At 30.1% G+C, this 20,693-nt stretch overlaps 3 protein-coding genes across 3 annotated transcripts; 2 read left to right on the top strand and 1 right to left on the bottom strand.

The window, feature by feature from the left end:
* On the top strand, positions 3,189–5,424 carry LOC109349592 (probable purine permease 11). The gene is made up of 2 exons (XM_019590458.1): positions 3,189–3,418; positions 4,252–5,424. The coding sequence occupies exons 1-2, from the start codon at positions 3,382–3,384 to the stop codon at positions 5,376–5,378; spliced, it is 1,164 nt and encodes a 387-aa protein (XP_019446003.1). The 5' UTR covers positions 3,189–3,381; the 3' UTR covers positions 5,379–5,424.
* LOC109349594 (pentatricopeptide repeat-containing protein At3g29230-like) lies at positions 9,092–11,013 on the bottom strand. Its single transcript, XM_019590462.1, has one exon. The coding sequence runs from the start codon at positions 10,970–10,972 to the stop codon at positions 9,110–9,112; it is 1,863 nt and encodes a 620-aa protein (XP_019446007.1). The 5' UTR covers positions 10,973–11,013; the 3' UTR covers positions 9,092–9,109.
* LOC109349595 (ras-related protein RABH1b-like) lies at positions 14,932–20,244 on the top strand. Its single transcript, XM_019590463.1, has 6 exons — positions 14,932–15,127; positions 16,205–16,275; positions 17,227–17,315; positions 17,835–17,946; positions 19,004–19,094; positions 19,796–20,244. Exons 1-6 carry the CDS (start codon positions 15,011–15,013, stop codon positions 19,928–19,930), a joined length of 615 nt encoding a protein of 204 aa, XP_019446008.1. The 5' UTR covers positions 14,932–15,010; the 3' UTR covers positions 19,931–20,244.

The raw sequence follows: 20,693 nt of genomic DNA on the forward strand, positions 1-20,693 counted from the left end.
GTTTTGAACATATAATAAATATTGATGTTAAGAGCTTTGGAAAAATAAATAGAACAATATTTATGTTTTTATAACATAAATATTTACAAATTACAATGATATTATGAATCATAATTATATTGTGATATATAAAGCTCTTTTCGAACTTGAATCTATCCTACATACCATTACTAAAAATTGAAATAATTTATATTATTTTTGGTAGTGTATGTCCACATGTTTATGTATTTAAGTGAAGTGACCAGATATTTCTCTTATGGGAGTTTAATAAGAATGTGAAATTTAATAAATGAGTAAAGTTAATTATATTATAACTCAAACTTGAGGTATTAAAAGTTGATGAGTATAATTGAATTAGACATAACAATTATATTAAAAATAGTTATGTATTTATATCGAGTGAATATATTTTAAAAATAAATTAAAAGCGATTAATAACTAGATAACTATTTTTAAGTGTTATACCGGCTAGACCGTCACACCACGCAAGTCAACTTAGGGCTTGTTTTGAGTTTCACATTTTGAAAAGCCTAAAACAATCAAATTCTTATTATTTCCGACTCTTGAAAATTTAATATTTTCTTCCAATTTTTGATTCATTTGGTAATGGATCCGGATCAATTTAGAGGTCAAGTAAGTATTTAGTTTAATTATATATTTAAAATATCTTAATATAAAATATAAATGTGAAGTGCATTATGATGTTCATCTAAAGATAAATGATAGAGTTCTGAATCTTTTGAAAATTATAAACAAATATATGACTCTAAAAAGAAGTTATAATTCCTTTGAAAAGAAGAAGATTTTCTATTTAAGGTAATTAAATAATTTAACCCCCTGCTCACTTTTGATAAACTTACAAGTCTTTTTCAAAAGTTAATGTAAGTGGTTGAGAAACATTTATGATGTGGAAGTTGAGAAAAATAAATGGAAAGGACAATTGAATTTACTACTTTTTAAACAATAATACATGTGTAACAAAAAACAATAATACACATATTCTTTTATAAAAATACAGTTTAGGTTAATTTACATCATTGTCAAATCATCAATCAATCAATAAACAAATTATAATATATAATAACTGTTTGAATTAATATACATCACAGTGAATAATGTAGTATTTATTAAACATTTATGCTTGGAATAATTCGTAAAAAATTATTTATGATTTAACTGAAATATAAATAAAAATGTTTTCATAAAAATAAAACATCATTTTAGCAAAAAAATACTTTTTAATATTTTTACTCACGTGATTAAACGATTTATATATTAATATATTTTCGTGTTTCCCCCTATAACATTCCTAGCTAGGCACTGTACTCGTAAGAACTTTATGTTACGAATTTTGATGACCAAACTAGGCACTATACATATTAATAGGCTAAACTACTTATCGTTACTTGTCTTTATTTAAACTTTTAATCTGATCGTTAAATCAATAAACGACCTAATTTCAGTGTTTTAACTATGTTAAGACTTAATATAGGATAATTCAACGTAAAACACTAGTCTATTAGGTGAGAGAATATTATACTTATGTATCACATTAAGTTTTTATTTTATCAAGTATGAAACTCATAATATTGTCTCTCCTTTAAGGGTTGATTTCCACGATGACTTTCACTCTATGAATAGCCTTTTCTATGATATAACTCTCAATAAAAAACACAAATTGTTAGACCTTAAGCGTATGAAAAGAGTGCAACACAAAAAAATCTATTAGGTAAGAGAATCTCATGACACCACATTGAATATACTATTTAACTGACTCATGCTTCTAAAATTGATCCTTTTAGTTAATTTAAAGGTTTACAAATTAACTGTTTTGGTGACACTATACTCAAAAAAGTTTAATAATAAGGTTAAATTTATGTCTTTTTTTTCATAATTCCATGAATGACAGGTGAAAACAAATGCAAAGCTTCAAATGACGAAAAGAGTAAAGTTCAAAGAATTTTAAGAGTTAAAAGAACCAAATTGAATCATTTATTAAATTAAATAATAATTTAAAACTTTAAATAAAGATAAAGTTCAAATTGTATTTTAGTCTACTACTCACACTGGTTGCTTCAACTGTCATGGGCTTCTAATCAAGTAAATCTTTAGGAAAATAAGTTTGCTCTTCTTTGTTTCTTTAGAAAACTATTTTTACAACTAAATTCCAACATTATAAATAAGATATATAATATATGGCAAAGAATGACTCTAATCTATATCTATATTTCTATATCTATACTATATATCTATATCTATACTTCTATACTATATATAAAGGCAAAACTTGAAATAACTTCCTTCATGGTGTAATTTTCATTTCCTATTTTACCCTTCACATTATTTAATTTTTACAAAAAAACTATATAATCCTAAACAACTACCACTAATACATTGATTAACCACATATCTCACATTAAATTAAACATTATCATAAACACAAAAAATATAATATAAAGTACACCAAACACACCAATACATTCTAATTCAATAAATGAAATATATAAAAATTGAATATGTAGTATCACACAATATTCGCCGGCAGACACAAAGTGCATGTACACATTAGTTATATATAAAGTCAAAACATATTATAACTACATACATGACATAATTTCCACTTACATATTTTGTCATTACAATTAATAATTATCATAATATTTTTTCATATAATAAAAAATATAAATGGAGGTTACAGGAAGTTACATCTACTAAATATATCAAATTACTTGTGCAAATTTTAATAAGATCACAATTCATTTTTATATTTTTATCAAAAAAATTATAATATTATATACAAAAAAAATATGATATAATTCTCTAAACTAAAATATATAAAATTAATTATTCAATACTAAAAAATTAAGAATGTGGATCGACAGATACGAAGTGGCTGCCGACACGCTAGTTACCATAAAAATTAAAGACAAATTAGTAAAACAAACACATTAAATATATTTATTAATTTGTGAGGTACAATCTTAAAAGTAATTAAATAGAAAGAAGTGTCTACACATTATTTCATTAAATTACAACTTGTCCTACATCTGATTTTTCATGCCTGCATTATATTTTGTCACTTCTTTTTATGAGCAGGTGAGAAGACATGAAACTAAGTGATGTATTTCAAGCACTATTCACTAAATAATGTTATTATTTGAAAATGTAATATAACACTTACCTAATACATTTTTCATGGGCTGGTGGGAGAAAAAATTTCTTCTTTAAATTCGCTTCTAAAGTGTACATAAGGGAGTAGTGTATAGCTGCACTTCAGAAATGGCTGCAGAGTAATGCTTTGAAAGCCTCATCTCAAACCTTGATGTAATCCCTACCATAGTTTTTAGACTTTCATTCTCTAGTTTTAAGACTTGCATTTTAATGGAGATAGTTCAAGAGCAGCAGCTACAAAGTACAGGTTAGTTTCTAAATTCTAACTCATACACATAGTTTACAAAATTTCCTTTATTTTTGGGAGAGGTTGGGGAACTTGTGTAGTTATTATTTTCTTGAAATAGAAACAAAAAATGAATACTTCTTCTCTCTTCTAGTTCCTAAATGGAAAGGGATCCTCTCCGGTACTAGTACTAGAAAGTCCAGTACTAGACAAGATGATGATATGTGGTAAAAAAAACTTTTCAATGGTCATGACTTTATATTATTTTTAAATAAAAAATAAATAAATAAAGTTTAAAAAATCTCAGCCACATATTCTAGTAATGAAGAGATAAATTATCTCTTCATTACTGAACAGAATTTCAACTCTTCCTAAATGTGATATGGGATGGTACCTCTAAAAAGAGTTTACAGAAACAAAAAGAATATGAAGATGTCATTGGAGATTAACTAAAAATAGCCTAAAAGATAGCATGTGGCATAATAATATCTTATATTTATTAATATTATTATTTGAAATGAGAATAAATAAATTTTATAATGAGTCTAATTTAAATGGTGTGAGATTAGAAAATATGAGTATGTTTATGTTTTTAGTTGTTTTATGACTAATATTTGATATCTTAATCATTTATATATGTCCTTAAAATTGTATGTTCTTACTATATATACCCCTTTATATATATTCATAACGAGTTTTAAGATCTTGCTATTAAAATTTTGAAAATAAGTATATGTAACTTTTTTAAGTGATTATATAATTACTCGTTAAGTTATAGTATGATTATATCTCTAACACTTAAGTAACACGTAAAAAAGTTAGAACTAATATAAGTTTGTTATAAGTATTGACAGACGACAGAAAAGATCAGAACTCACATAGAAGCACAATTGTGAATGAGCAATCTCAGCATCCAAGATTCAAAGACTATAGATGGTGGTTTCGTGTATGTCTCTACGTTACTTGTGTTATGGCAGGTCAATCTTCAGCCACTCTTCTAGGAAGGTTATATTATGATAAAGGGGGTCATAGCAAATGGATATCAACACTTGTTCAATCATCTGGTTTTCCATTACTACTTCCACTCTATTTTTGCTTCCCTCCAAATCCCAAATTTATCAACATGCAAACCAATGATCCCTCAAAAACTAAACAAATAATTTGTACCTTAGTCCCCCTCTATATAGGTTTTGGTTTACTTATGGTAGGGGATAACTTAATGTATTCCTATGCACTTCTGTATCTCCCAGTTTCCACATATTCTCTACTATGTGCAGTTCAATTAGCCTTCAATGCTTTATTCTCTTTTTTCCTGAATTCACAGAAGTTCACAGCACTAATAGTAAATTCAATAGTCATCCTTACCATATCAGCTTCATTGATTGCAGTCAATATAGATTCTGAGGACTCATTGGGTGTTCCAAGAGAGAAGTATATAATTGGGTTCTTTTGCACCCTTGGTGCATCTGCTGTATTTTCTTTATATCTCTCCCTAGTGGAATTCTCTTTTGAGAAATTTATCAAAAGAAAAACCTTTTCTGCTATCTTAGACATGCAGCTTTACCCATCTTTCATTGCTTCATGTGGTTGTGTTATGGGGTTGTTTGCAAGTGGAGAATGGAAATCTTTGGTCTCAGAGATGAATGAATATCATAAGGGAAAAGTGTCATATATAATGACACTGATTTGGACTGCTGTGACATGGCAAATATCCACAATTGGTCTAATAGGGTTGGTTTTTGAGGTATCTTCATTATTCTCCAATATAATATGTACTCTTGCATTGCCTATAGTTCCAATCCTTGCTGTTCTACTCTTTCATGACAAGATCAATGGTGTGAAGGTTATAGCATTACTATTAGCATTGTGGGGTTTTCTTTCATATATCTATCAACATTATCTAGATAATAAGAAATCCAAGGCAGATAATAAAGGTGATGATTGTGTTGAGGTTTCAAGGGTTGAGGTACAAATTTGCTGATCATGGAACTTTTGATGAAGTTATAGCCATCTCATTTGGATTTGAGTTGAGAAATGAGCCTTGACATGTGTGATATTGATGCCTTTTATGATTTAGCATAGTTTGAGTTAAAATATTATGAGTAATTTGCTTTAGATCATTTCCCATTTCCCACCCTTGAAAATATGTTACCTCGGTTTAAAATAAACTTTTATCATTGTTGAAGTTGTTTCCCTAAAATATTCATATTTGATATTGTTACTATTGCAATGGGAACCATAAAAATGGAATGAGAGTAACCATCAATTTTTAATTTGGGAAAATATTGAAAACTTTATTTATTTAGGAAGACTAAGATTGAAAATGGTTGTTACTTTTTAGAGGGCTTGAATATATTTTTTATCCGAGTGTAAGTAGATTTATTTTATTTTGGTTTTGTCTCAAACTTGTTTGCCTGTTTTGGTTTTTAAATGATTCTAAAGTTTGATTTTAGTAACTAATACCACGAAATGTCATTTATTCTACTAATTATTGGTGTGGCATGTTGTGCTAAAACCAAACTTTTGAACAATTTAAGGAAAGACCAACCAAAACAAGTTTTACAAACCAAAAACCAAAAACTTAACTAAACCTGATACATTTCTACCTTTGGTTAATTATTATGCAAAATATTACCCAACTCTAAAACAATTATTTTGCCTTTAAGAAGCTAAAGTTAGTACTTTTAAAAATATATATTTAATTTCAATACATTTACAATTTAAACTATTTGTACTCCTTATTATTAGGTACTTTCTATAATGTAGTTTTAACTATGTCGCATTTGGGTAATTATTTTTCCTTATATTCTCATATTCTCTTTTAATGTAGTTTTAAATAAAATTATTTTAGTCAAATTATATGTTAGTTGATGACTTCTTAAACTATGTATAAAATCTTAAAATCAAAGGATGCTTAGTAGGAATTTTAAAATAAAGAAAAAATTTCTCCTCATTTATACGGTATTGGACTCTGCTATAGTGGAGAGGGGCTCAACTTATGGAATAGAGGGGTGATATTTAAAAAAAATAAAGAATGTTAACTAAATTTAAACTTTTTTTTATTGATCTCTTTAATTTGATTAAAAATGTTTATAATATGGAGTAGGAGCATAAACCAATCATGGATGATCAGAACATTAAACATCATTAAAATTTGGAATATGAATTAATTACTTATAAGGAAAGATCATTGGAAACAAAATCATATTGCTAAAATACACCTTTGCACATTGTTTTAATTTTAAATCATGCATGCAATCCTTGAAATAACGGTAGTATTTGCTAGCCTGTTCCTTTCAGACATCATCTTAAAATGAGCACATTCTTGGTCTCAAGCAGAAATATATACTTGTTTTAAATTTACAATTCAAATTTTAGTAGAAAAGGATAAGAGTGAAAGCCAACCTAACTCACTTTTTAGTGTTTCAATTAGATAACATGATTCCGAAAAATTACATTTCAAACAATTTTTGAATAATACAATGGTAACCTGTTTCTTAACATAATCTAATGATGTTATCATATTTTTACAATATTTGCCTATATGGTTTTGTGAAAGTTGAAAGTGTTATCAAACTCCTAATCTTACAACTTCTGTGTTTGTTTCCATGGATGCATTATTTGAGGTGAAGATATCATTGAATACTTCAACCAACTAAACCATGTAAACCCTTGTACTTGGTTCAATGATAACCATGATCAGAAAAAACTACCCTTATCAAGTATTAGATATTCTTAATGCAAATCATAACACTGATGAAAGGTTTGTTAAGTGACTTGAAACTCGGACTTGATTATCTTTACTTGTACGATATTCTTGTACAATGTTTGTTATAGTATGCAATGTCTATGTTCCGGGTTCACTCTCCTCTCCATTAATGAAGAGACAAGTGCAATTTTACCATTTAGTTTGAAAGGTAAATTTGTCTTATGATAATAAATATAAAGGTATAAATGTAAAAGCATATTACATATTCTTTAGTTTTTGACATCACTTGTCTCTCCATTACTGAGAGGAGTCCCATTCATGTGTTCCGTACAATGTAGACAAGAGGAGACCTTCATGTCTCTACTTTTGCAATTGGAAGTTCAAATAGAGCTTGACAAAAAAATAATTAGAATAGAGAAAAATATGTATATATTAATCGTGTAAAAAAAATTACATTGTTACTATATCATTTATCTTTCATTTTAATTATCATTGACTCTTTGGAAAAGAGTAATCCAAATGAATGGTGGATGATAAACGGATAGTGTATAAATTTTTACACTATCAATGCATAGATTCTATATTGATTGAAATATTAAAAAGTCTCATAGGTATTTTCAAAATAAGTTCATCCATTAAGGATGGAATAAAGAATTTAAATGTTTCACGAAGAAATTTATTTTACTAAATCAGGGAAAAGGTGAACAAAATGCTGAAGCTTCTTATAAGCCTAATTCATCTTGACACGTATACAAAAATTTGTCTAGGATTAGCTGGCGTATTAGAAGCTTTAGTATTCTGTTTAAAATATGTAAGAGACTCTTTTATTTAGAGAGATGAAATGTGCGGTGATTTGTTTGAAAGAGAGGTAACTAAGTGGTTGAGAAACATAAGTGATGTTGGGAGTTGATATAAAGACAAATGGAAAAGACATTTGAACATAATTTGGAGCGGGGTAGTTTTTTTTCTTGTTTTTAATTTCAAATATGGTTACGTGAAGACTTTTGTCTAGATTTGTGAAGATCCTCATGTCTCTCTAATCTTATCATGTTATGAATACACACGACACATTACTTCTTACTTATGTCATGTCATTTTCACTATTCATTTCTATTTGGTCTTAAATTAGCTTACATTATGATTTCTGTACATTTATGAGCGAAATAGAAAGCCACGTAGTGATGCAGTAAATGCAAGAATAATTATTATGTTATTTAAAAATCTACATGATATGATATAGGTGAGTGATGGAGGGGTTATTATTGCTGCCCCTGGGTGAAATTTTACTCTTTACTCACAAGATACACCAAAGATAAATAGTTGAGTTTTTTTATATGATGGTGTTAGAGATTTGGTATAAGCAAAACTCTGATTATTGAGATTATGATGGTGTTAAAGAAAAACAACACATCATACAAAGACAAAGTCATTTGCCTCTTCATTAGAGGAGTCTCCTTATGTCATTCCTAGAATAAATTTTAAACCAAACCCACTTAGTTTATTAAATCTCTCTTAATTTTGGGATGGGTTTGTGGAACTTGCTGCTAGAATAATAGTTAGAAAAATTAGAACTAATCTCAGTTTCTTGCAAGTATTTCTCACATGGCAGAATGTTCCTTGATAGTTACTACCAGCTACTTGCAAGCCTTAATTCATATAAACCGTAAGACCCCAAATAAATTGGATGCCCAATGCATATTTATGCCAGCCATTTATTATTCTTCTTCAATTAAATGAATTATCTCTCAAAAGAAAAATCAGACCCTACGGCATTTACTATACCCTTTTGTTTGTGTCATCCTTACAAGTTCATCATCATTGCATCTTCATTCTGGAAAACATCTCATTCTTTAATGGCAGTTTCTATCATGACTTGTTTTCCTCCAGACCCACAATCCATACATTGATGTCTCATTCCTTAGCATGCTCTTTTCTCCTTACTGCGTGTGATACACAAATTCATAAAGTTGTAAAGGAAGCCATCATATAATCTCATAGAGAATCTAATAACTATTATCCAGGTCTAAATTGTCTTCCTCAATTGAATCTCCAAGGGATAATTTCATCTGTGCACCTAATTCACCCAACATTGAGTACATTATCCTTTTCCTATGGACTGAATTGTTTTTAACAAAATAGTTAGATTTAAAATCTTCGAGATGAACCAAGCTGGACGTCGCTTCTTTCTGCAATCCCTTTTCTTTTATCATCAATCTCAAATGTTCAACATCATCCCATCTGCCTTTGGCGGCATATATATTTGACAGCAATATGTAAGGGCCAATATCCCGAGGCTCCACCTCAATAAGCCTCTTGGCTACAATCTCTCCAAGCTCTAAATCTGAGTGGGTCCTACAACCAGAAAGTAGAGCTCCCCACAATGCAGATCCAGCCTTCATAGGTAAGTTTCTTATAAGATCTTCAGAATTTTTCACCAGACCAGCTCGAGCAAGGAGATCAACCATGCAACCATAGTGTTCAACCTTGGGTTCAATTTTGTACACTCGACGCATGAGATCAAAGTACCACCAACCCTCCATGACCATGCCAGTATGTGTACATGCGGATAAGACACTGATAAAAGTAGCATCATTTGGAAGTGGACCTGTCTTCTCCATCGCCGAGAATAGTTCCAAAGCTTTATCCCCATTGCCATGCAAACCATATCCCATGATCATAGAGTTCCATGATACAACGCTTTTGACCGGCATCTCATCAAAAACCTCTCTAGCAATATCCATAGCCCCACATTTAGCATACATTGTCAAAAGACATGTTGAAAGCAATACATCAGGTTTAATGTTCTCACTTTTGATAAATGAATGAACCCACAAACCCGAATCAAGCCTCCCTAAATTTGCACATGCCGTCAGAACACTCACCAAGGTAGCTTCATTAGGCTTAGCTTCTCCACTTTCCATCATCCTATCAAATAGTTTCAAACACTCAACAAAGCTTTTAATCCTCACATACAACGCCAATACACAATTCCACGAAACCACATTCCTTATAGGCATTCGATCGAAAAAATCAATTGCCATAGAAACATTCCCAATCCTCGCATACCCATCAACCATACAATTCCAAGACACGACATCTCTGCCATCCATTCTCTCAAACAACTCAGTCGCAGCCTCCATATCCCCAACCCCAACATACCCTGCAATCATGCAATTCCAACTCAAAACATCCCTCTCAGGCATTTCATCGAACACTTTCCGCGCACTCCCAATTTCCCTATTCTTCACATACCCATCAATCATGGAATTATAACTCACCAAATCCAACCTAGAACTTTCCTCAAACAGCAACCTCGCATCCCAAACTCTCCCGAAAACTGAATACAACCGAATCAACGAGTTCCTCACAAACAAATCCGACTCAAACCCTAATTTCAAAACCCTCCCATGACCCTTTTCCCCTTCTCTCACAAGCCCTAATTCCACACAAACCTTAATCAAAATCGGGAAAGTATAATAATTAGGCTCAACCCCTCTCTTCATCATTCTATCATAGTAGAAACGAAACGCAGCGTTTAGCTCATTTCTGGAAACATAGGTTCGAATAATAGTGTTGCATAGAAAAGCATCGGGGTAACGCACGTGATCGAATATGAGGATGGCACGTGCGAGCGTGTGAGGTTTGGAGCAGAGTTTTTTGATGAACCTTCCAGCGGCAAGAGAGTGTTGGAAGATTCCAGAAACGGTGAGTTGAGCGTGGATTTGGTTGAAGTGATGGAGACCGTTGGATGAGTCGAGGGCGCGGAGGATCGGGTGGTTGAGATTCAATTCGGATGGAAGGATTTTGTTGAAGGGGAGGGATGATGAAGTTGGGTTGAAGAAGACAGGTTTTGGCCTCATTGCCATTTTGTTTTAGCAGTGTGAGCATTGCTTTTTCTATTGTTCTAATTTTGTTTTCTATTTTTTTTCAAATACTTTTTAATTATTATTTACTCATATTTAAAAAATACAAATAAATGACATATAATATAATATTTTTGTATAAATCTTTACATTAATAATATACATATATTATATTGTTTTAAAAATATAGAATGTATTAAAAAAATGAATCATAGATGACTTTTCTTGTCAAGAAAACAACCAATGAGTAGGGTGGCAATACGGGTCAGCCCGACCCAGCTCGGTCTGGCCCGCTTTTGGCCCGTCGGAATATAGGTTGGGCTGGCCCGACTCTTATTATTAAAATGACTCAAAATGCCAGCTCGACCCATATTTGGCAGGACGGCGGGCTGACCTGTTTTTTAACACACATTAAAAACTTTTAGACAAAATAAATAATTCAATTCATTCATAAATATCTTTAAAAACAAAAAATCACAAACAAAATACACAATCTCATAATAATATATTACATTAGTATAAAACTTGTAAATTCTAAACAATAAACCATCATAGTTATAAACTTTTAGACTCCTAGTTCATAATAGAGCTTGTAACTCATAAATTTTAAAAAAACAAACTCAGTCGAATTCAATTAATTTTCCAAAAGGAATCAAAATCATCCATAATTGTTAGTGAAACTCCACCTTCTCATAACAAGCACAATAATTGGATAAGAATGAAGATAATAGATAATTACATAATGAGATATTAAATGTCCACTTTACAAAGAGAAATAATAGTTATATGCTTAAGGATTCAAACAGAAGTTAAAATTGTAAAAGTTTACTCTTAATTGCAATGAGCAACATGATAGACAAATGAACTTTAATTTTAATGTTGGTTCGTCGCGCCAGCCCGGCCCGACCCTCCATGGCCCGTCTAAAAAACGGGCTTCCAAAACGGGTTGAATACAGGCTTTTGGACTAAAACCCTCAGCCTCGACCTGCTAAAAACACCTATTCGAACGGGCTGACCCGTCGGGCCAAGCCCATTTTGCCACCCTACCGATGAGTAATATGTTGTGTTTCTAATATTCACATTATAAATTATACAAGTAAAAAAATTGGTATGATGAATGTATTTATTTATTATTTGGATAAAGAACTAATTAATTTTTGATATATAACTATTCATCCCAATAAATATCCTTTACCGGAATCGAATTCTTTACTAGTAAACAATCAAATAATCAGATAACATAGGTTAAATATAAAGGGCAAATTTACATTAATGGGTCAAATTAATGTGTTTATTCATAAATACATGATTATGCATCGTAAATCATTTTTGTTACATGCAATGTGGCTAAGCCTACTAACAAGAAAATTAAGGCTGATATTGGGGCTATGTTTGACAAATTTTGAATTGAATATTTTTACCCATTTTAAAATAAAAGTTTTCACAATTTCCATTTTTAATATTGAACGTATATCATCTTAATACGACCATCATCAACATTATTACCATGATTAACAATATTAACAATTTTTTATAGAAAATATCTTAATTTCACTTTTTTATTTCTATAAGTTTATAACTTTTATATGTAAATTGTGCAAATTTGTCCACAGTAACTAGATAAATTCAACTTAATTTCAGTTTTATTATTGTAAATATATATATAGGTTTCCTAATATAAGTCATTCTCTTCTTATGAATGAGTATGATAGTATTATGTACTAAAATTGTTTGACAAAAAATAAGGGTAATTTTTATCCAACAATTTTGGTACACAATACTAATTTGCTTATTCGTAAAAAAGGAAGGAATCATATTAATAAATAAAAAATATATATAACCAGTTCAAAATCTTGATTCATAAAAATATTGGATAGTCAAACCAAAACTTTCTTACTTATATCTATATCTTATTTTGATTTTCTACTTCTATACTTTCATTATTTAGCTATATATAACTTAATTTGGGTGTGAATGAATATCTTCTCATTTAATATATAATATTTAGATTTGTAGAAAATATATTTGCACCATCTTGGCTTAGTTATAACTTGACTATTATTTAACCATAAATAAGCATTTTATATGTATATTGACCATATAGAATCAAATTCACTATTAACTCAAGATAACATGCTAGTAAAACCATATTTGTTGGTCTTTGATCCGTTGGTAAATTAGAACTTGACTTGATTTTGCATTAATTGATAATTCATCCATTTTAAGGATTAGTGTGCCTTTTGTACTTTTCTATATGTTTTGGTTAAAGTTTTTTTCTTTATACGATCAATAAGTATTTTCTCATATTTTTTTAGTAAAAAATTACTTTTTTTGTGGTCTATGACTATTCTTTATAACAAGTGTTGCTTTCAAAAATCAAACTCTCAACATTTTTTGTCATTCTAGAATCTATGAGGACCTTACACTAATAGACTAACACCTTATTGGTAACGAGGTCTTATTTTGTAGTACATTATCATGAATTGGATTTAAAGTACTGACATATCTCTTACCCACGAGAAATTAAAAGTGATATATGTCATTTGTAAATCAATTATTAATAAATAATATATTATTTATGATATGTGTTACTTTATTGTGAATATAAGATTTAATATCAAAATATATAATTTTCCTTAGATTAAACACGTAGGTAATGTTATATGTTCCAAGTAAATTCTCCTATAAATCCTCATATGCCACAAAAAATAACACATGTCACTTATAAATCAATTATTAATAAACAAAATATTACTTTATGATACATTTACTTTTCTTATAATATATGATGATATATCATTTTCCTAAATATGTTTGTTACAATGATATATGCATCACTATGATTAAGATTAGGTAGTCATTGTAAATCCAATTTTTCATGGTAAAGTCTATAGAACCATCTTAAATGTTACATCTCACTCATCTATTTTTTATTTCAAATTTGTCTCTCATTACATTATTATTAATTTAATTTTTATATACAAATATTATTTTATTGTCTCTTCTAACTCTAAATTTTACTTATCATTTTCTTTTAAATCAATTTATATTTTGATGTCAGTTTTCTTCGACTGTTGACTTGACTAACATGTATTGTTGTAGTTATGTGCCTATTGCTATTATTATTAGTTTGATAGGGATGATTTTCTTATTGACATATTAATAATTTAATGCAATATTTATGTAAGGAAAAATTTATCCAAAAAATAAAGTTTAATGGAAAATAGGAAGGAGAATAATTTATAGTGTCTATTTACAAAAGAAAAGAAAAAAGAAGTAAAGTTTATAAAATTTGAATGTATTTTCCTTTTTTATTAATCAAGCATCTTTTTAGTCTTTCACTTTTGAGAAAAAAAATGAAGATTGAATGAAGTCTTTTTATACTAACATTGCAATCTCTTATGTCCATCAAAATCAGATAGTCCATGTATTTCCTAACTTTTTATTTTTTATCATTTTATTTCATACTTGTTGATATTTTAGAAATTCAATATATTTTATTATTTACTTTCCAAGTAAATATTTATTTATTACTTATCATTTCACATCATATATCCTCATTTCTTTTAAATTCAGTTTTCTGTATGCAGATATTAATTTAAACAAGATTTCTATTATACATAATCTCCATTTCCATATCTATTAATGACTTTCCCAATTCTTGATTTAAAAATCTATATACTTATACTCTACTTTTTAAATTATCTTTGTTTATTACTCACTTTTTCACTTTATTTTGTCTTCATCTCATTTTCATTAAATATAATTATTCAGTCAAATTGAATTCAATTTTTAGATGATTTAGGCATTTCGCATAACTATAAACATAAAATGGAATCTAGTAAGATATAAATAGGAAATTATTTTTAAAAAAGTAAAACAAAATAAATAAAAAAACCAGCATGCACTAAACTGAGGTTAAAGAGAGGGAAAAAACGAATAGAGAGAATTGAGAAGAGGAAGAATCAAATAAAATAAAATAAAATAAAATAAAATCAAATCTAAGCATTCTTCTTCTTCTTTGATTCTCACGTAACAAAAATGGCGCCAGTATCAGCACTTGCAAAGTACAAATTGGTGTTCTTAGGTGATCAATCTGTGGGCAAAACCAGCATCATCACTCGCTTCATGTACGATAAATTCGATAACACTTATCAGGTTCAGATCTACCCTTCTTTTTTCTTCATTCTTCAATAAACAACATTATTAGATCCACTCACTCATTCATTCATCTTATGTTATGTAATGTTCTATTCTTCTCACGTTAAGATCGCGTTTTTAATGTCCTATGATCACTCATGGGTTCATTATTCACACATTTAAACTCTTATTTCAATAAGGTTAAAAAAAATGCTTATTGAATGAGTGATAAGTTGAACTATTTACTCAAAAGCGCTGTTATATGTTGAAAGCTTGAATCTTTAGGAGCTCAAATACTCAAGTTATAGCTATACGGTCTTTCTGTTACTTTGTTCAGGCTTAAGATATATTATATAAAGTTGATTTTTTTAAATGTAGCTTCTGCTCTTAAAATCCCATTTGTGCAAGTGTTAGACGTGGTTTTTTGTAATCACGATAATAACTTTTTGTGTGTGAAATTAGCTTTAACAAAGGGGCTAATAAACTATGAATTGATATTTATTGCATAGATCACTTACCACTGAGCAGAAAGTTATTGTGGTTAGCCAAACCATAATTCTACTTGGTCCCATCAACTATGGTTTGATCTAACTCTGACCCTACCCGGGCCTTGCATTGGCCGGATGCTGATCTACGACCGACATTGTTTTAATTGCCTGTTCTTATTGTTTATATGAACTGTGTGGAGATAAAGATAGGATTTACTTGAAAACATTGTCCTTTAATTTTAGTTCTTTTTTTTTACTTCACCTCGTAGCCATGCTTATTCATTCAAAATAGTATTCAAACTATCATATATGCCACATTCTCCTGCCTTTACTTCCTTTTTCAACTTTCGAGTTTACATATTTATGCATTATTCACCATTGTGATCCATTTTTTCAACTGGATTATAATGTTCACAGTACTAACTTCCTGTTCATATACTACTTTGGATTATTTTGTTAATTCTCAATCTTTGTTCCCTCTAATCTATGTACATGCATGTCTGCATTACAAGATCATCATTCAACTACGTTCACTTATAATCATAACAGGCCTTCAAAGTCCTACACCATATTCTAATACTCAGCTACTTTTCCTTTCGCAAAACAGGCTACAATTGGTATTGATTTTCTATCAAAAACTATGTATCTTGAAGATCGAACTGTTCGACTGCAGTTATGGTAAGATATGGCATATTTATTTTGCAAATTTTATTAGGAAGGGTAAGTAATAGTAAAGTGGAAGGGGAAGCAAGGGCGATGTTGTTTTCCTAGAATTTTCTGTTCTAAAAATGGAAGGACTGATCTGAAGGGGAGTGGCAATGCTATTGTCATAACAATATAATTTTGCTCTTCCTCATTAAATATAAATAGATACTGGGATACTAAATTCTGGAATAGAGTAAACACAGGACCTTCATGCAAATGAGAATGAACTTTCCTGCCTTTCCCTTTTTATTCATTCTCACTCATTTGTAAAACGTGCAAATTACTGGACTGTACGTGCATCATAATCTAATGTTTCTTCTGTTTCTTCTGTATGTTAGACCATATATTATATATTGAGAAAACTCCAAATAACACCCTCCAACTTTGCCTAAACTCCCAAAATGTGAAAATGGTCCAAACTTGACAGTTATTAAGTTTTGGACAAATATGTCACAAGCCTCATCATTATTTACTGAGTTTTTTGCACATTTTAAAAGTTGAAGGACTATGTGGTACACTTTGGCTTTAACTTATACCTTTTAGTCTCACTATAATGTTCATTTGTAGTGGCTTTTAACTACCATTAACTATTCTGCTCATCTATGTTCATCTGAATTTAAATGTTTTTTAAAGTTAATTGACTCAATTTCAAATATGGTGCTACTAGTTATAAGGCATCTTGGACCTGCTGCATTTGGTGTTTATAGTTTCAAGACTTGATCCCACTTTGCATATTTTGGCCTTATGCCCCCACTTAAACTGTTTATAAATTGATACCTATTGGTAATCGAGAGTGAGGTCCGTGATGTTTGATGTGTTTAATTCGCAACATTTAGTTTCAACATATGAGCACTAGACGATTCTTTCACTATCAGTTTTTATTTTTATTTGCCCTTTCAAAAAATGTTCCACATTTTATGACAGGGATACAGCTGGACAGGAAAGATTTAGAAGTCTTATTCCAAGCTACATTAGGGACTCATCTGTTGCTGTCATCGTTTATGATGTTGCAAGTATGTTTAGATATATTTTATTCCTTTCTTGCAATTTGTATTTTCGTGCAGATTTTGCATCATAATAAATTAATAATTGATCAATAGTTAACTCAAGATGTTTTTCTAAATTTTATTTTTTGGGATGCTGCCTCATCTAAATGTTGAATTTGAAGAGTTGGGTTTGCAATCCATTATTTAGTTATTGTAAAACATACACAAAGACTTATTCCTATGAAGAATATGCATCTGCCATTTAATTTTTTTCACGTTATTCCTTTTTTATTTTGGATGAGATACTACAACTTGCAAACCCTTGGGAATAAACACGTGACCTTCCCCAGAGTCGGGAAGTACCTGTCCTTGTCAGGTGATACATCATCAGGAACTACAAATTTATCTAGAAGTAGCCTTCTCTAATAGCCACTACCTTCTTGGATCTCTGTGGATTACTTGAATCATGAATACATACCTTTGAGTTCATTTTTCCATAGCACATTAATGGATACTTTCTGATTATTCAGTATTCTTATGATATAGGTCGTCAGACTTTCCTAAATACATTAAAGTGGATTGAAGAGGTGCGCAGTGAGAGAGGCAGCGATGTCATTGTTGTTCTCGTTGGGAACAAAACTGACCTTGTGGATAAGAGGTAATGGCTAATCGACAGTTGACTGAATTCAACAGCTAGCTTATAATGACCTGTTTCGTGACATGAATCATTTTATTCTCCATTATCTAGTGACTTCTTTGATTTTGATTTTTGGATAATTACTAATTCAACAATTAGAAATGATTGTTATTAGTAAAGAATAAATTGTTGTAGCAACTAGCAAGGGGAGTACATACAACTGCACAAATTATCAGTTCATTCTACAAAGGGGAAGAGAGCCAAGAGACTGAGACAATACTACTGTCTGCAGTAGATTACATGTCATTAAAAAATTGTAAATTATTTGAAGGTGGAAAATTAGTGTTTCTTGGTAAAATTAGTTTTAAATTGGTTAAGATCTGAACTAAATAGCTGAGTTAGTTAGTGTGCCACTGTTTTAAGCCTTGAACTGTCTTTTTAATTCATTGATAATGCCACGACCAGTACTGTGTTCAACTTTAATAGCATAACATGAAAAATGTCTTGAGCTATGTAAATTAGACACATACATCACCCCCTTATTTATAATGCATGAAAACCTTGAAAAAACTATGAATATCTAGCTTGCTGAAAAATGTATCACACCTGTGTTGCTAACATGGCTTTATCCATTCTTTTCTTCAATACAATTATTATCAGATATGTGTGCAGTGATAGAGAGAGAGATATTTGTGTGAAAAAGGATGAGGGATGGTAAAAATTGTTATTCATTGTGGATTTCTGTCCTTTCACCGTGGTTGCTAAAGTTGACTGGAAAAAAGCTGTTGAAATTTGAACTTTTTTATTATTTTTGTGCTGGACTACTTACCTTACTTGGTAAATGCTTTGTTTTCCTAATTAGTGTACTAAGTAAGAATGGTGATTATTTCTTAGAAACTTATCAGAAGGACAGTTACTATGAAAGATTAAGTCTTAGGAATTAGCCCTATATGCTTTGTTTTCCTGTCCTTGTTTTGATGTCTTATAGCAATTCTTTTACATTTCCATCCAGTTTCCCTTTTACATTTCCTATTGCATTCTTTTCCTTATGTGCAATAGTCTTTGCTTGAGTTTACAGGCAAGTCTCTACAGAGGAAGGGGAAACAAAGGCCCGTGAACTGAACGTTATGTTTATTGAAGCTAGTGCCAAAGCTGGCTTTAATATAAAGGTAAACCTCCCCTTTCTTTTGCCATATATTTTTAAATAAATTACATGTTCAGATCAGCTTCAAATTATCAAGAACTAAGTTATTTCACCGGTGTTGGGGTGCATGTATTTTTTTCTTTATAATTAGCCTTGAAAGAACAAATGAATAAGATTTTCTTGTACAACTATTTGTCCATGTCATTATATTTGGTTAGATATTGCAAATGGTTCAAATGTGTGATAGTAGATCACATTCTAATGGACTATTGTGTTATGTATCATTTCTTACTGACATATGTCTAGCAGCGTGCAGAGAAAACTTGGGTGTTTCTACAAGATGAGTAATTAAGGACCCACTTGTTTCAACTTTTCTCACAAAAAAATGCCTTTTTAATTTAAAAAAAATTGCATTTGGCGTTTAAAATTTGGTTGGTTGAGCTTTTACAAAAAAATAAAAACAAAAGCTTAATAAAAGCGGACATTCAGCTCTTCTGAGAAGCTATATTTTCTAGCTTATCGAAATAAGCTTCTGCAGAAAAGTAGAGAGAAGGCAAAAATCAGTTTTGTGACAAAAATCAGTTTTAGAATATTTTATCCACTCTTTTTAGGCATAAACAAATTGTAGCTTCTTGTATTTTGGACTTGCTTTCATATATCTAATACTTGTTATATCCCCTGTTCTGACATTTTATTTGTATGTTTTGCCAAACTTATATGTTTTAGGCCCTCTTTCGAAAAATTGCTGCTGCATTACCTGGAATGGAAACACTATCTTCCACCAAACAAGAAGAATTGGTTGATGTGAACCTGTCTTCTGCTGGCCGTGACTCTCAATCATCTGGTGGATGTGCTTGCTGAATGTGCTCATAAAAGTTTTTATTTTTCTGCTTCATTGATATTTGTTTTGAAATGTGATTGATTGAGATATGTAAAGGTTCAGTTAGTCTTTTTAGACTTGGACAGCATTACGTGAGAAAAATTAAAGAAAACAAGGGGAGAAATAGCATTGAAAGAACTATTGTTAATGCAGCTTGTTGGTAGTTTGATATTCTTTATTGTGTTGTTAAATTAGAAGATAAACATTTAATTGAGAATGTATGATTGGAACATTTTGGTTCAACAATTGAGTTTCAGTTATAGCAATGTTAAGCAGATGCAGCTGATTTGTGTCATCTTATGCATTCCTTTGATTCTAGTGTTTCATGAGAAGACCAAATACAAGTTGAAGATATATTTAGGAATAGAACTTGATTTTATTTATGGAGAAAGAAAACGTGTCAATAAAGCAGGAAGAAAGAAATAGTTTGATCCCTTTGGTAAAATCACAAGTGGTTTTATATATTGATAAAACTCATTTCACATGTAGCCAATAGAATAGGGAAATCAATAGTCCACTAACAACTTATGATAATAGTGGTGGATAAGTTCAATTTGTATAACGAACTAAATAGAAGAAATAGGGTAATGTTAAAATCGAACTTTCATTCTTTAAAATAAATAAAATGGAGGAAATTCACTTACTAGGAGGACTTACTTTACTCAAATTAACTGAATCCCTATCTAAATAAAATTATCATAACAAAAGTAACTACAATATACTATCTAAATAAAACTTTACTAG

This window comes from Lupinus angustifolius, chromosome LG06, assembly GCF_001865875.1.
Source record: "Lupinus angustifolius cultivar Tanjil chromosome LG06, LupAngTanjil_v1.0, whole genome shotgun sequence".
Lineage (NCBI taxonomy): Eukaryota > Viridiplantae > Streptophyta > Magnoliopsida > Fabales > Fabaceae > Lupinus > Lupinus angustifolius.